The sequence below is a fragment of the Leptonychotes weddellii genome, chromosome 5 (genome assembly GCF_054177405.1).
Source record: "Leptonychotes weddellii isolate Sample4059 chromosome 5, ASM5417740v2, whole genome shotgun sequence".
In the NCBI taxonomy this organism is placed as follows: Eukaryota; Metazoa; Chordata; class Mammalia; order Carnivora; family Phocidae; genus Leptonychotes; species Leptonychotes weddellii.
In genome coordinates, this window is record NC_138373.1 from 82,958,095 (window position 1) to 82,974,821 (window position 16,727).

Below are 16,727 nucleotides of genomic sequence, written 5' to 3' on the forward strand. Positions count from 1 at the left end.
TCTAGAGGGGAGGGAGGTGGGAGGGTGGGTTAGCCTGGTGATGGGTATTAAAGAGGGCACATTCTGCATGGAGCACTGGGTGTTATATGCAAATAATGAATCATGGAACACCACATCAAAAACTAATGATGTAATGTATGGTGATTAACATAACATAATAAAAATTAATTAATTAAAAAAAGAATTCACTTTTTCAATAGTCTTTGCTATTTGTGTGATGAAGTGTGATTAAAATAAAAAAATAGCATCTCAGAATTGATGTAATATAGTTTACTTTCTTCATCTATGAAGGACAGCAATCATTATTATTATTGCTCAAAATTTATTGCATTTCAAAATGATTTTTTGACTGCTTCTAATTCTTCATTCTAGGCAATATCAGAATAACTCCTAAGGACTCTCGCTGGGTTGGTGCTTGGTGGCTTGGTTTCCTTGTGGCTGGAATGTTATCTATTATGTCTTCCATACCATTCTTTTTCCTGCCCAAAAATCTGGATAAATCACAGAATGAAACATCTTTGGATTTGCTCAAAACAAATGAGGAAAGGACTCACATGGCTGACGTGACCAACCATGGGCAAAATGTTAGTGAAAATATTAGTGGTAAGTATTCACATTTATATCAATTTGGAATTATTAATTTCAGTGAAAGTAGATGAAACTCTTTCTTAGTTGCCATTGGATAGAAAGCTTAGTTCTGACCATATCTGATGGAAACCTTTAGAGATCTATAGAGAGAGATATTTCAAAGTCCATGTCATCCCTCTCTAAATAACCACATCTGGTTCCGTCTTGCTAGACTCAGATACTTACTCCTATTTTTTCTAAGAAATTCCTTCCACTTTTAACTTCCATTACAGTTAGTTAACCTTCTCATTATAGACCCAGATCACAAAATTCTTGCCACAAACAGAAGTTATGAATTTTTTACACACCTGTTTGTAGGCACAAGTTGTTGTACTATTATTGTCATAATGTCACCTGAGACACATTATTATTCTCCTCCTTTCCTTGCACCATAAGAAAAGTGATTTATAATACTGCCAGATTTGCTGATACAGTATTTTATAGTAGAAAGTCTACCAGGAAACAGATCTGAGTCCTGGTACTAAATTAAACTTTATAATTTTTTTAACTTTAGTCTTCTCATTTCTGTGAACTTTGGATTATACTGTCTTCAAGGTAAATTTTTACTTAATAATTTTATTATTAGCATAACAATTAATATTAAGTGCTAACAAATAAGAGACATTGCATGTCTATTCACTTTGGTTTCTTGAGCACCTAGCATATTGCCTGGGACCCAGTTGAAAACCAAATATTTGTTGAATGAATGAATTAATGAATTAATGATATATGTAGTTGTATGGTAGAGTGATAAGAATAACCAAATACGAAGTGAACTGAGCAAGTTGCAAAACAGCATGTATGTATGATTTCATTTTGCAGTAAAATAAACTGAGTAGATACTAATGTACATATGGAAAAATGAAGGAAAAAATATAAAAAACTGTTGACAGTAGGATTGTAGGTACTCTGACTTTCTGTGTTATATGTTTAGGTAATTTTCAGTCTTCTATAACTTTTATTACATTTATAAAATAAAGATATTAACATACATTTAAGCTGTATTATAATATCTTATTTTTATATTTTTATAGGTTTTTTCCAGTCCTTGAAATGCATCCTTACCAATCCCCTATATGTTATATTACAGTGTTTGTCATTAATGCTAGCCAGTAGCCATATTGGTGTTATTACTTATGTCTCCAAATACATAGAGCAACAGTATGGTTACTCAACATCTGAGGCTAACATTTTGCTTGGTAAGACACATTATTTATATTTGTTTGATAAGCCATAAACTACCAAGTAATTGAGTTTCAAGTGACATTTTGTTGTGAAGGCAATTTTATATTTTAGTAAATATAATTTCCAATTGTTCTCTTGCAAGTTTTATCAAATTTGTTGATCTCATAATATCATCATTGCTCTGCATTTGAGGTTGCATCTCATGTTATTTTTGAGAAGATGAATTTCTAAAAGAAAGTTGTGTGCGAATGGAACATTTAGATATAGTATCTGCATAACTGGATTTTATAATGTTGAGATCCTGAGACAAATCCTTTTGTAATTTAATCATTATGATTTCATAATTCATGCACTTTGAATCAGGACTCAGCTACTTACAAAAAAATAGGACAAAAGAAAAATCGACTTAAACACATCATTGATGTCTATGTAATTCAGACAAGTGTCATATTTTATTTTATTTATTTATTTTTAAAGATTTTATTTATTTATTTGACACAGAGAGAGATAGCGAGGGCAGGAACACAAGCAGGGGTAGTGGGAGAGGGGGAAGCAGGCTTCCTGCTGAGCAGAGAGCCGGATGTGGGGTTTGATCACAGGACCCTGGGATCGTGACCTGAGCCAAAGGCAGACACTTAACAACTGAGCCACCCAGGCGCCCCCCACAAGTATCATATTTTAGGAGTTACTTTGTTATATTATCTATTTCCAATGATATATTAAATCTTGCTTATGAAGAAATGGTTTTCTTATATCATTCTTCCCTCACCCCCAGTATAATATGAGATTCTTAAGGGCAGTACATTACCCTGTACAGTGCTCAACACATTGTAGAAACTCAGTAAATATTTGATAAATTAAACTGAATTTATCAAGTGATATGTGAGTAGGTCATAAGTTAAGAAAATAATAATTCTGTTAGATACTTTTATTGAGCTTAAGATAAAAATTTAAACTATGAGAGTCAAGTTTGACTTCCAATCAGGTTCCCAGCCTGAATTTGTTGTTGTTGTTAGAGGGATCTTTACCTTTAATAACTCTTGTAGGACAGTGAAAATTTTACCAGGGGTCAATCATTTTTAATACCATATTTAAGCCTGTTTATCATCACAGGGCATAGGTATGTTTGGATAAAAAAGAGATATTAAATCTAGTAGTTAATTTTAAAGTGATGGGCAAATTTGGAATGAGTTTTTAAGGATTAGAACTCTTCATTTTGAGGAAATGTAAAGGATTTTATTTTTTTTATTCTTTTTTTTTTTACTATGTTCAGTTAGCCAACATATAGTACATCATTCGTTTTTGATGTAGTGTTCAGTGTGTAAAGGATTTTAGATGGTAGGATGCAAGCCTTATAGGCAGGAAGATGATATTTTATTGTTTTCCAGAAAAAGAAAGTCCCTCATAAAAACCGTCGATTGAAACATTCAAATATCCTCAGTCACTGACTTCTGCTATTGGGGAACCCAAATCCTCAGCACTGGCATCAAGAAATTATTTCCATTTCTCCCATGTGGTACACTGGTTTCCTCCCTCCATCCAGGGCTGTTAGCTTGCTACTTAAGGAATAAGATGGGATGAATTTAGTTGATGCATTCTGTGTTTCCTTTATAAAGATATTTCAGAATAACCATATTTATATAATCACAATTTTTTTCTCTTCCTTATTTCTAGGAAGCTTAACCTTACCAACTGTTGCAACTGGAATATTTATAGGAGGATATATCGTTAAAAAATTCAAACTTACCTTGCTTGGAATGGCCAAATTATCATTTTATACCAATGTATTGGCCTTCATATTTCAACTATTAAATTTTGCATTAATTTGTGAAAACAGATCAGTTGCTGGCCTAACTTTGACCTATGATGGGTTTGTATATATCAATATATTAGTTACAAAATGTATGAACTATCAAATGTAAAAGACTATAAGGAAAACAGGGCATATAGCAATCTTAGCTAAACTTTCTTTTAATTGAAATTTCAATTTACAAAATCTTAAATCATCTACTTCCTAAGATCTCAAAAAATTCTCCTTTTATTCCTAAAAGAAAACCTATGTAAGTTGTAATAATAATAGTTATCCTTTATGGGGTGCCTACAATGACAGACAGGTACTTTTACCCCCATTTTATAGATAGGGAAAGTAGGGCTTACAGAGATACACAGATTACCTGACTAGCAATGTTAAGATTCTGACTTTAATTGGGGGGTTTAGACTCCAAAACTTTTAGTCTTTTTTTTTTTTTTGATTGCTACAATTTTGGATGCTTCATAAGAGGAATATAACATTTCCCAAAAGTGACTGAGCAATTTTTATCTGCCATTAATTTTAATGGTTAACAAGTACCTTTATAAGAAAACACTTCTTATATTGTACTGAATTCTCCTTTTCTGCAAGCTAATGCTATTTATTCTGTTAATATTGTTATTAGCAGTAGAGTTAATAAATATCCTATATATAATTGTATGTTAGACCATAGAAAACCTTTACTCTGTATTATTATCAAGTATTGTGAAGTATTCCTAGTACTGTAGTTCTACCCCAAATTAGGGGCAGGATTCTGGTACAGATTTCTTATCATCTCTTGAATATAGCCAATAATTTAAGCTTAGGAAGGTTCACATTCAGACAACCAGGAAAGATCCTTGGATTACAGTTGAATAACTATGATACCTAGTGCTCCTTATTGTTGGCTCTGAGCATTTATACTCTGGATCCTTTGAGATGTCAGTTTGAACTCGTCAATTTTCCCCACATTTCTTTACCTAAACACCATCCTATTTTGGAGACCTGTCAACCTAGTCTTGAATTATCTCTCAGCTTTCTCCTAATCCTGACTGTTGGTAATTACTCCTATCCACCATTATCCACTCCAGTAAATACAGAATACTTAGAACATTGAACTTTTGGGGTAAAAGCACCTTAAAGATCATGAAGCCCAAACCCCTTTTTTCCTCTTCATTTATTAGTTGAGAACCAGGGGAACTGTGACTTATCTGAAGTCACACAATGACTCCAAAGATCACATCAGTAGTTCCAAGGGCTCCCAAGTTGTCAGACATGCTTTAGAGTGGCTTTAGAGCCAGTTCCATAAAACAAGTATAATAACTGTGCCATCTATTCAAAAGAAAGCAGCTGGAGTTGTATAGGATTCTCTCCATTCAGTAAAATTTTACTGAGTGCTACTTAAAGGTCAAAAAGATTTATGAGATAGATCACTGCCTTCATGAAACTCATAGTTTAATGATAGCAAATTACAGAATCGTTGTATTTAGCATTTATGAAGTGTTAGTAACAGGAGTAAGTTTTTAAAGTATAAATTAGTACAGAGGTTCTCAGAATGTGATCTGAGGGTCTATAGGGGTCCCTGAGACCTTATTGAAGGCTCAGCACATTCTAAGCTATTTTTATAATAATACCAGGATAGTATTTGCCTTTTCATTCTTATTTTCTCGTGAGTGTATCGCGATATTTTCTAAGGCTACAATAATGTGATGATAACATCAGTCTGATGGCTAATGATGTGTGTTTGTGTCTTCTCATGTATTAAAAAAAATTTTTTTTGAGACAGCATGAGTGAGGTGGGGGGAGCAGAGGGAGAGAGATAATCCCAAGCAGACTCCCCCTGAGCTCGGAGCCCAACATGGGGCTCAATCTCACAACCCTGAGATCATGACCTGAACTGAAATCAAGAGTCAGACACTTAAATGATTGCACCACCCAGGCACCCCATGTATTAAAATTTCTTAGTATTAATTTCTGATTATATAGCTATCAATGTCAATATATATAACCCACTTGGACAAAAAATGTTTGAGATCCCCAATACTTTTAAGAGTATGAAGGGCTACTGAGAACAAAATTTTGAGAACTGCCATATGAATTTTTTCCCCCAATAGCCCTATGCAGTTGATGTTATTATCTATGACTTACAAATGGCAGAGCTGATTTTAGGAAGAGTAGTCACAACACTCTGAAGTGGCAGAACTAATGTGAGCACAGGAGTATCTGATGGCAATGTCTGGACTTGGTCATTAATCATTATGTTTAACCTCTCCCAGTTGTATGTTCCCAAGCAGAATTAGGTATTAGATGCATTTTAGTAAAATTATTGGTAATAGAATTTCTGAATTTCTGAATCTACTTCTTCATGTAAATTACTTCCTTATTCAAATGTAATTTATCAATTCTCAATTATTATCAAGATTTTTACAAAAAACAAAAGAGTAATTTTAATAATCTATAAGCAGAAAATTAATTATACAAATAATCCATTTTTTAATTTTAGCCATATTATAAGGTTATATTTTACAAATATATCCATGTTTTGCAGTCAATCATTATAAAGTATGTTGTCATTTCATTTAAAAAGTGTATGGAGTTTTTCTAATCTTTCTCAACTGATTTTATTATTCTTGATTTAAAAAAAAATTGATCCTTAGGGGTTCTGAAATTCTTATGTAGTTGAAATATAGATTTAAAAAGTCAAACTAAATAACACAGATTCATGGGACTTTACAGTAAGCTGGAAAGAACTTTAGTCTATCACCTTATTGAAGAGAAACTGAGTCTCAGAAAAATGAAGTGACTTGTTTAATGAGTAATTTCTTGGTAGATCACAAGGACCTCTTATATAAGTCTTATGGATCCTCTTTCTTTATGTCTGGGTAAAGATGGGAGGTGTTAAGTTAATAAACACTATATTAAAAAATGCCATTGACAACATCACTCATCAAATTTTGCTGTCTTATTAAAACCCAACTGTTTTCCTTATTTCTCTCCTCCCCTCATCCCTCTCTCTTCTTCTCTCCCCTTTCCTAATGGCCTCCCACTTTTCCTCCTTTCTCTTGGCTTCCCTTTCCTATCCTCCCTCTCTTTTTCTTTTCTCCTCTCTTCCCTCCTTCTCTCTCTCTCTCTTTTTGATATGTGTCTACCTTATATTTCCAGAAATAATCCAGTGGCATCTCATATAAACGTACCACTTTCTTATTGCAACTCAGACTGCAATTGTGATCAAAATCACTGGGAACCAGTCTGTGGAGACAATGGAATAACTTACATGTCACCTTGTCTAGCAGGATGCAAATCTTCAAATGGCAATAAAAAGTCTATGGTGAGTATTCGTTTTTATTTTCTCTTCTCTCCTTGATCAACATTGCAGATTTGATTTAACAATTACTTATCAAATCTTTCTATAAGTAAGGTCTCTAGTAAAAAGAGAATAGAAAAAGACTCCTAATATTCTCTGTCATTGTGATGGCTGTGAAGTTGTGTAAATGAAAGCCTCACATAAAATCCTGCTTGAAACACAAATAGGTTTTTCTGTTGCTTAAATCTCATTTGAGATTACTCCCACTTTTCCTCCTTGAGTTTATGAGAACATGACCTTCTGGAATTTAAATGCATTTAGAATCCTTAGGAAGCGCTGCATTTTACTAATTAGATTAAATTAGAGATAACTTACTCCTTTAGAAATTAGGGGAAAGTCCTGATCCATCCACTTGTCAGCACTCCCTTCGTTTCCAGGACAATAATCTAAATGCAATTTTGCATATAGATTCTGACAAGTTTATCTTTAGGCTCACTACATTTTTAACTTTCCAGAAAATTAATCAAGGCTTCATGCTCACTTGACTGTCCCAATTCTTGGCTTCCAACTTTGATTTCCCCAAGGATAGAACTTCTATCCAGGATAACTTCGTCTTTTGCCTATCTGTTCCTAACATTTTCCATAGAAATGCCATTTCTTTCTTCACTCAAAATATTCCCTTCCATGCAAACTATGGGTTCTTCCTAATTCCCTGAGTTTATTTCAGGTATCATGAACTCGGGATCAGGTATCATGTTCCCTATTTCACTTCCAATCTAGTGAATATCTCACAAAGTTGGGGAGCCATATCCTGAGCCATTTTCCTATCACCAACATTAGCAGTATAATCAGCTATGATCATTGCTCTCTACCACACAGTTCTGTCTTTGATTTTCAAACTTTAACATCTTTTTCTGGTCCATAATCCTACTAATTGTATTGTTGAAGGGCACTGAGAACTTTGAAGAATAAAGCACCTGGATTCTTTGAAGCCAGGCCATAAATTTGCAGAAATGTGACCCAAGGACCGTACTTAAAAACCCATATCTCATATTCATGGGTCTAGTGCCTTTCACTGATAGTGCCCCATTTAATCCATGGTCCCAGTTGGCCCATTAGTGAAGGCCTGGAGGAGACATGATATTAGAATCCTAAGAGAGCTCTGTGTACATTTTTCTGAATACTGGAAATGACTATACCATTTGAGGACCACTATGGAGTTCTTTTACCAAATCCTTAGCAATAAATCATCCCTTCTTAATTGCTCAAAATAATGTTCTTGGGTTTATTGGTCAATAGGCTTGATATATAAAGGATTCATCCATATTGTTCCTAGTTAAAAAGTAAAGTTTGATTATCAGATAAGTATGGATTCAAATTACTTCCTTCAGTAAATAAAGTACTAATAGGTTTAAGTTTCCCTTAAACCTTAGTTTAGCCTAGACTCAAAACAGATTTTATTAAAACCACCTATCTAAGTAAACTGCTTGCCAAATTAAATCTCTAAAATCATTTGTTCCTAAGTTTTCCCCTTCTGTGGTCTACCCATTAGGGTATTCTGTTGTGTTGAACCTCTCTGGTAATAACATCATATATCTTATAATCTGTCATTATGCTCTTGGATGTTGTGTTTGTGGGTCAAAGTAGGATTCTAGTACCCCTGCCTAGGTCCTATTCCCCTAGACTCTGCCCCATTCTAATGAGTAGCTCTAGTGCCAGTTTTGCCCCCCACAAAACTATATTTTCTGGATTCTCTGAGTAATCCTTCCCTTCCCTTCCTGTTCCTGACACTTAGTAAGACTGTTAAAAAGAGTAACTAGATTTTTTTATAGAAAGTAAAAATGAGTGGGAGAAAATTATTAAAAAGAATTTATATTAATGAGAAATTATATACAGAGTTTCAAACATTAATTTTTTCTATCCTTTCCTAATTTTTAATTTAGGAATAAATTAAATGTTAATAGTGAATTGCATTTTTTTGTCTAGAGAGGAATCCAGGAAACTATTTTGCCTTTCAACTGTTAAACAACTGTATTTTCAGAATGCTTTCTTCAAACATTGTAAATATTTTAGCTTGAATGGATGAGACTTCTTTAAATATAATGAAATGTATTCATAGTCCAGTCATATCTTCTAAATATATTCTGCAATATTTCAAAAACTATTTTTTAGGTGTTTTATAACTGTAGTTGTGTGGAAGTAACTGGTGTCCAGAACAAAAATAATTCGGTGACTTTGGGTGATTGCCCAAGAGATAGTCAATGTACAAAAAAATTTTATATTTATTCAGTGGTGCAAGTCTTGAATTATTTTTTCTCTTCATTGGGAAGCACCCCAACTGTCTTGCTGGTTTTTAAGTAAGTATGACTTTTTAAAAAGCATTTTTATGTATATTAGACTATAAACACACCTAATAATGTACATATTTTCCATAACATATTTGGAACACAAATTTGTATTTTGTTACATTTTAATTTTCTAGGAATGCATTTACTTAGGATTATTGTGATACCACAATGTCATAATTAATGATAAAATTTCATACTTTCTCCTCTTACTAAGAATTTTGTGACATAGACTGATTGATAATTGCTTCAATTGTGAAAAAAAAAATCTCTGTTGTGATTCTATAAGAACTTCTAATTTTGAGATGCCTTATACGAGGATGGGCCTGTCAGAGTGAATCAACTATTGATTTCATTGAAAGAAAACATTTAGGAACCAGACTGTATAATATAACCAGTCTATAAAATTCTAAAGCTTTTAATATGCCCTCAAAATAGCTTTGACCTGGTCTCTCAAATATCCTCATAGACAAGAAAAAAATAACATGAGCAGAATTCATTCCTTTCTTCACTGATTAGACAAACTTAAACCATGCTTGAAGAATACTCCGGTGAATAAAACAGATACAGTACCTGTTCTCATACAGTTTAGAGTATGACAGGAAAGACTGATGTAAGAAAAATAGAACTAAAATAAACACATAATTACAAATTGTCATTAGTACTAGTAAGGAAAAAGAGTGATATTAAAGAGAATAAAGAGGAAAACCTAATTTAGGATTCAGGTGAGGAGCTGTGAGGAAGAGGACTCAGAGACTTCTCAAAAAAAAAAATCCACATTTAATCTAAAAGTCTAGAGAAGAAGTTACCATTAGCAAAATGAAGAACTGTACAGAAAAAGGGTCTAGGTACTGATGCATCAAGGCCAGAAAGAGCTGGAGTGTTTGAGAAGTGAAAAGAAACTGGCTGGTTGGAACATACTGAGTGAGAGGGCTATGACATAAGATAAGACTGGAGAGTTAGGAAGGGAGCAGATTACACAAGCCTTGTTGGTGAAGTTAATTATTCAGTTACCTAAAACCGAAAACATACAAAAACTTGCAGGCAGGTCTTAAAGACATGCATGTGTAAATATGCTGGCCTAGGTTAACATCTAAATTATATTTTTAAGACCTAGGTTCTTGACTATAAGTTCACCGTCAGCCAACAGCATGACATGGATGGGAAAGAAAACAAATGGGTTAAGCTCTGTTAAAATGAGTATACATGAGTAAACTGAGTCTACAGTTGTTTAATTCTACTCTGACCCAAAATCTTGTTAAATTATTTTTCCTAATTTATTCTACGGCTATATTTCCACCTTAATATAAAATGTTGTCTACTCAAAAAGAGGTCTTACATAATTGCCAAAGTACAGCTTCATTAACTATCAGAAAAATCCTCCCTCAAAAAAGTATTAGCTTTATCTCAAAAAGTCTTAGCTTTTTAATTTAAAATCTTTTGCAGGGTGAAAGAGGTTTTTAGAGATCATTGTTTCATCATTAATGTCATTTATATGGTTAAGGTAAACATTACCATTTGGCAAAAACATTTACTGATCTCTCACCAGCCTTTGATTTTATTGAAAGAAAACTTTCGTGAAACGGACTGTAGAATAAAAATATAAACCTCAGTCTATTAATGATTTTCCAATGCTTATATCATAAGGCTGTTATTAAAATTAGACTAAGCAGGAGTGATGATATTCACTCATTCAGTCTATTCATTTTGTGTGTCAGGCACAATTATAGGTGCTAAGGACAGAACTGTGAACAAAGTGATAAAGGTCCTGCTTCCACTAGCTACCGGGGCAGTGAGGGATGGGGGACTGGATGGGCATAAGAGCAGGAACAATAAATAAATAAGCAAGTAAATGTATAAAGTAGAAGTGTTAAGCATTAGGAAGAAAAATAAATCAGCTTAAGAATATAAGAGGGGGGCAAGCAAATGGTACTAATTCAGATGTTGTGCATTGGAAGTCATTTGATCAGAGACCTGAAAAAAAGTGAATGTACAAGCTACGCTGATATGGGGACAGGTGAAGAGCATGGTCCAGAAAATGTACACCCTGTGGGGCACGGTAACAACTTTGGAGTTTATTCTAATTGTATAGAGAAGCCAGCAGAGACATTTGAGCATTGGAATTATACAACTGACTTATCCAATTAGAAGATCACTCTGGCTTTTGAGTGGAGAACAAGTTTTTGGGCTGCAAGAATGGAAACAGGGAGAACAGAAGGCTATGATAGTTCTTCACAGGATGGGAGTTTGAGGATGGTGATGGTAAAGGAAATAGAAAGTGTTATGAGTCTCAGTCTTTGTTCTCTTTTTAAGGCAACGTCAATAGGATTTGCTGATAGATTGAATGTGGCATGTAAGAAAAAAAGTTTAAGGATGATCCCAAGGTTCTAGCCCAGCTTTGAGAAGATGGTGGTACTGCTGAACCAAGTAGTGAAGACTAAGGAAGGGTAGTTTGGAGAAAGTGGAGAAAACTTTGTTCTATCCCTGTAAATCTGAGATGCCTATTGGAGAAATATTAGAGCTGGAGACATAAATTTTGGATCCATGGCACTTTTGAGATCTTCTAAGGACTGAGTACAGATAGAAACAAGATTCTAGAACCAGGATCCAGGCATTCCAACTCCAGAAATCAAGAGGAGGATGAGAATCCGTTGAAGAAAACTGAGAAGGAGGTCCCATGAGGTTGGAGAAAAACCAAGAGGGTAGGTCATAGAAGTTAAGAGTTAGGAAGACATCACCGGATTTCATTATGTGCTGGTCACCGCTAGCCTTAACAAAAATAATGTGTAAAGATGGGGGGAAAGAAAGGCTATTTTGCAAAGGATGCAAGAGAAAATGCAAGAAAGGGAAGTGCAGATACCCAGTAGGAAAAATTCTTTATATTAGTAGTGTTATAAAAAGAAGCAGAGAAAAGGTATGGTAAGTTAGTAGGGGTGTGGCCTTAAGATTTCTGTTTATACTAGATATTGTAGCATGCTTGTGGGCTGATGAGAATTATCCAGTAGCGATGAAGGAAATTGATAGTGAAGTTAAGAGGGGGGAACAATTAAAGGGAAGATTAAAAGGGATATGAACAAGTACACAGAGTTTACTCTGTAATGGAAGGGAATGTCATCTATGTGGGTAAAAATAAAATGATACACATGTAGCCTTAGTCATGCAAGGGTATTGAAATTCTGTTCTGATTGCTTCTACTTTTTCTGTTAGATAAAAAGCAAGGTAATCAGCTAAGAGGGAGGAGGAAAAAAAGAAAAGGTTTGAGATGAGATCAGGAAATGGAAACTAGTCATCTTAAAGGCTGGGAGAATAAACTGTGAAAACAGACTAGTAAAATACAGTAGGATTGTACTGGAGGCCCTGAGGGTTTGTGCTTAAAATGAGCTTAGTCAGAATATTTGAATGGTTTCCTCCAGCCAGCAGTTCTCTAGGTATAGGTGCAGAAAAGGCAGGGGTTGGATGAAAGCATTTTTGCTTGCCTGGGACAGTAAAGGATGGGAAGGACAGAAAAGTCCAGGGAATATGAAAGGAATGATTATAAGGAGAGAGCATGGTGAGAAAAGTGAGGACATGAAAATGGAGATTACCTCGGACAAAGTGGGGAGTGTCAAGGGCCTGAAGAGCCCTGTGGGGCTGAGGCTTGTTGGAGTTGGTTTATTGGAGAGAGTGAATTTAAAAGTTGAGAGGTGCTTCTGGTGAGGGAGTGCTCAAAACTGAGAATTAGGGAAGTGTGTACTTTATAGCATGACCAAGGGTAGGTGAGGTAAGACCAAAGGAGGGAAGAGGTGAGGAAACCTGGAGGCCAGAGCATTGGAGGATGGTCTACATGGATTATTATAATAACTAGGAAAAGTGGCAAATATAGTTTTGGAAAAAAATGACAGACAGCCTAGTACTAAAATCCCCAAGGAATGATGGGAGTGGTGATCAAGATACCAGTATCTGTAGTTACAGTATCTACAGATACTATAGCCAGGAGGTTAGGGAATGGTATATCACAATGACACACCACTTGAGGGGAGTTAGAAATCTTTCAGAGGAGACACTAGGGTCTGGAGGTGTTTTAAAAAAAAAAAAAAAAAAAGAGCAAGAAGGACATCGACACTGAGACCCAGTAAGACTACAGAGAAAAACAGCCCTTATTTGAAAGAGTTGCATGGGAAGAGAACCATCAGGGGGCAGCCAGGCTTTGTTAGAACAAGAAAGTGAAGGGGTTCCTAAGAACATAAGATCTAAGGATTTTTGGTAACAGGACAAAATGGAAGAGTTTGAGTGGATATAAAAGGAGCAGGAGACTGGGTATGATTAAAGAATTATCTAAATCATGTGGGGGTGAGAGCTCAGGGACCCAGGAATATGAAAACGGTGCTGAGAGGTTGTATGACTTCTCCAAGTCATGCAGTCAATATGAAACACCATTTATCTCTTTATTCAAGAAGAAGAACTAGCATGGAACATCCCAGGCGTCACTTAGCAAATGTTTGTTGAATGACTAAATCTACTTATTTCTATGAACAAATACAGTCATCCAAACAGCTCAAGAAAAAACAACCACCACCACCACCTTTGTATCACTTAATCAAATATTTCCAAAAAAACAGGGTTTTTGAGACTCAGTCACCTCCTCCCCATCCTGCCACCGCTGCTGAATAATTCATTTCACGTGATACGTATTAGGCTATCACAGGGATATCACAGAATGACATGGTCATGTCATCATCTTATTGAACACAGAAAAATGGAATTATGGAAACAATTTCTAAGTGCAAGAGTGAGTTAATTTCTAAGAGAGGACACAAATATGCTTGCTCCCTTTAAAATGACATTTAAATACACTAGACACTAGAATACAAGTATCTTTTTTGACACTCCGGGTTATATTACATAGTTCATGGATCATATTAGTGAACTTTGTTGTTAGTAGCAATGGCAGAAATGAGATGGTAAAAGTCCTCATACCAAGACCTCAATAAAGGTATCTGCCTTAGTGTATGGCCTGTGTCAACTGAATGGGTCACATGGGATCTGTTTCTTTGTAGTCATAATAAAGTCTGTTCTGACCACACACTCATAGGATTTCAAAGGATCAAATGTGAAAATGTTAAACCATCTTGAAATCTCAAAATGTTGAGTAAATAAGAGAATAATAATTATTATCACTCAGCTGTTCACCTTTTAAAACAACTGAAAATAAAGCTTGAAATAATGTCAGGCATTCACTTGAGGGTTTTCATCTGATCATGAAGAACAATACCACTGAGAAATGTTTTGATATTGACCGTGGTTTGGTATTTTGGAGATGTTTAATGTGCCTTTGCCTTTATCTTATTTCAGAACTGTTCAACCTGAACTGAAATCCCTTGCGGTGGGTTTCCATTCACTAACTATACGAGCATTAGGTATGCTAAATATACAGATTAAAAATTTAAGATATGAATTTTCATACCAAAGCTCACAGACTGGGTGTAATTAATTTCCAGTCATAAGAAATTTTTCAATGTATAATTAAAAATAATTGCTGTTTTTTGTGGTAAATAAAAAAATAATGAGGAAAACTAAGTAACTTAAAAGAGACTTTGATCATTAATTCTAGTTAAAGTCAATCTTTAAGTAGAACAAGAAGTCATAATATTTGTTTTATGCTTTCTAACACAAAGATAGGTGATGTCCAAAGTTTTTCTACTTTCAGACTTAGGAATATTACTTCCCATAGGCAGAGTGGAGAGCCTTCTACATAAAGAGTGTAATGCCCAAAACAGCTTGGAAGGCCTGGGAATCCGGTCAGGTTGAGATTGCATGAAACAAGCAGACTTTTTGCTGCCCCACTTCCCACTGCCCACTTCTCTAAGGCTGGGGAAGCTAATCTTTATCAGAAGTTAAAAATGCAAGAGGAAATGGGAACTAAACTGTAGAACTGAGCATCTTGGACTAAGGGAGTGTTCTGAATGAAAGAAAGCTCAGGATACTGTGCTTTTTTGTTGTTAAACAGTAGGGCCGTAGACTTCAGAGGTAAGAGTTCTATTTCTAAATATTCAAATGAGGTGATTAGTACAAGATTTAGGACATCATCATTTTTCCCTTGTCATTTGCCGTTTATTCTACAGAGATTTCTGTTGTTAGCACAATAACTTTTAACCTAACTCCTGTGCATGCCCCTTTGTAAGACTTATTAACAATAATATACTTATTCCTGGGAAGTAGGAAAAGAGCATCACTCATCTAGGGATTGGGGTATAAGACTGACCATGGCTTGGAGGCAACCACTGATGGCAGAAGGGAAAGGAAGTGGGAGGGGTCAATCCCTGGGATCCTTGCAAGCAAAAGAAAGAAGCATAACTCTTTGGCTAAGTGCATTGGAGAAGTTGTCCAAGAAGTATATTTGGGGAGAAGGCCACAGATCCTCAAAGGTAAAGGAGGAAATATGAAGGGCTTGGAGAGAAGAAGATGGAGGTGCTGCAGGATTCCACTCTAGTTGTCATTCCAGCCTTCTCTTCTGTCCTTCTCTAATCTTGCAGCTCTGTCTGTCTGGCAGTTCCTTGCCTCCAGATACAATGGAGATGCCTCTCTCCTAGAAGCTAGGCCACAGAAGCTAGCAGATGAAAATAGAATGTGGGGATCTAGGACTCCCCCTTAGATGCTGAAATAAGACTGAGACTAGAGGAAATTCTTCTAGTGACATAAAAGAGAAAGAAAGGAATTTTGCCATCCTAAATGTGAGCTTACTATTTTGATATGTCCAATATATGGCACAGTAAAACCTAACTACTTTTTGGAAATAATACTTACTGACTAGTAGACTTTCAATTCCCAAAAAAATTGTCTTGAATACAACACATGCATAAATTGTGGGAGGTCTATAGAGCATATTAAACTGAAAAGGATATTTGGAAAATTATTTGAAGTTTTAAAATTCTAGTAATGACTTAAGTTGGCTACCTAAAACATTTAATGAATTAAGTTTGGTCAAACCAGTGGTATTGTATTTTTCATTTTTTCAAAGGGTGACTGTGATTTGTGCAAAGCTGTAAATCTCTCACCCATTTTCTTAGTACCAGTTTTTCTCAGATATCTTTGGCCCCATACACCGGTCTTTTGTCATCTCAGATTTCTAACTCTCAGAAAAATTGAGACTTAGAAATAAATGGAATCAATACAATTTTAAAATATGAATCACTACCATTTTTTACATAACAAAATAAAAATTGAAAGTCATTCACTGAAATACAGAAAGAACGAAGTAAAATCATGACCACTTCAGATCTACCCTATGGAATATAGATCTCTACCAGCATGTCTCTAAAGTTTTGGTCAAATTACCAATGCTTAGAACTAGGAGTGTATCTCAGAGTTTATTAAAATAGCAGTAACCAGATGGGTACTTCCGCTATAAGGCAACATATGTGTTTCTAAAAAGACTTGCATTCTGAAAAATCATATGCTACAGATAAAAATTTGGTTAGGCACAGACCACTAGATGCCC

The 16,727-nt window shown here is 35.0% G+C and overlaps 1 protein-coding gene across 1 annotated transcript in view; it reads left to right on the top strand.

Moving 5' to 3' along the window:
• LOC102732130 (solute carrier organic anion transporter family member 1B3) overlaps nt 1-16,727 on the top strand; it is a 104,739-nt gene that overhangs the window by 81,631 nt on the left and 6,381 nt on the right. Inside the window, exons 10-15 of the mRNA XM_081821316.1 lie at nt 373-603; nt 1,662-1,826; nt 3,487-3,682; nt 6,764-6,929; nt 9,078-9,262; nt 14,582-14,646. Of these exons, the coding sequence (XP_081677442.1) occupies nt 373-603; nt 1,662-1,826; nt 3,487-3,682; nt 6,764-6,929; nt 9,078-9,262; nt 14,582-14,646 (1,008 nt within the window). The remainder of the gene's footprint in view (nt 1-372; nt 604-1,661; nt 1,827-3,486; nt 3,683-6,763; nt 6,930-9,077; nt 9,263-14,581; nt 14,647-16,727) is intronic.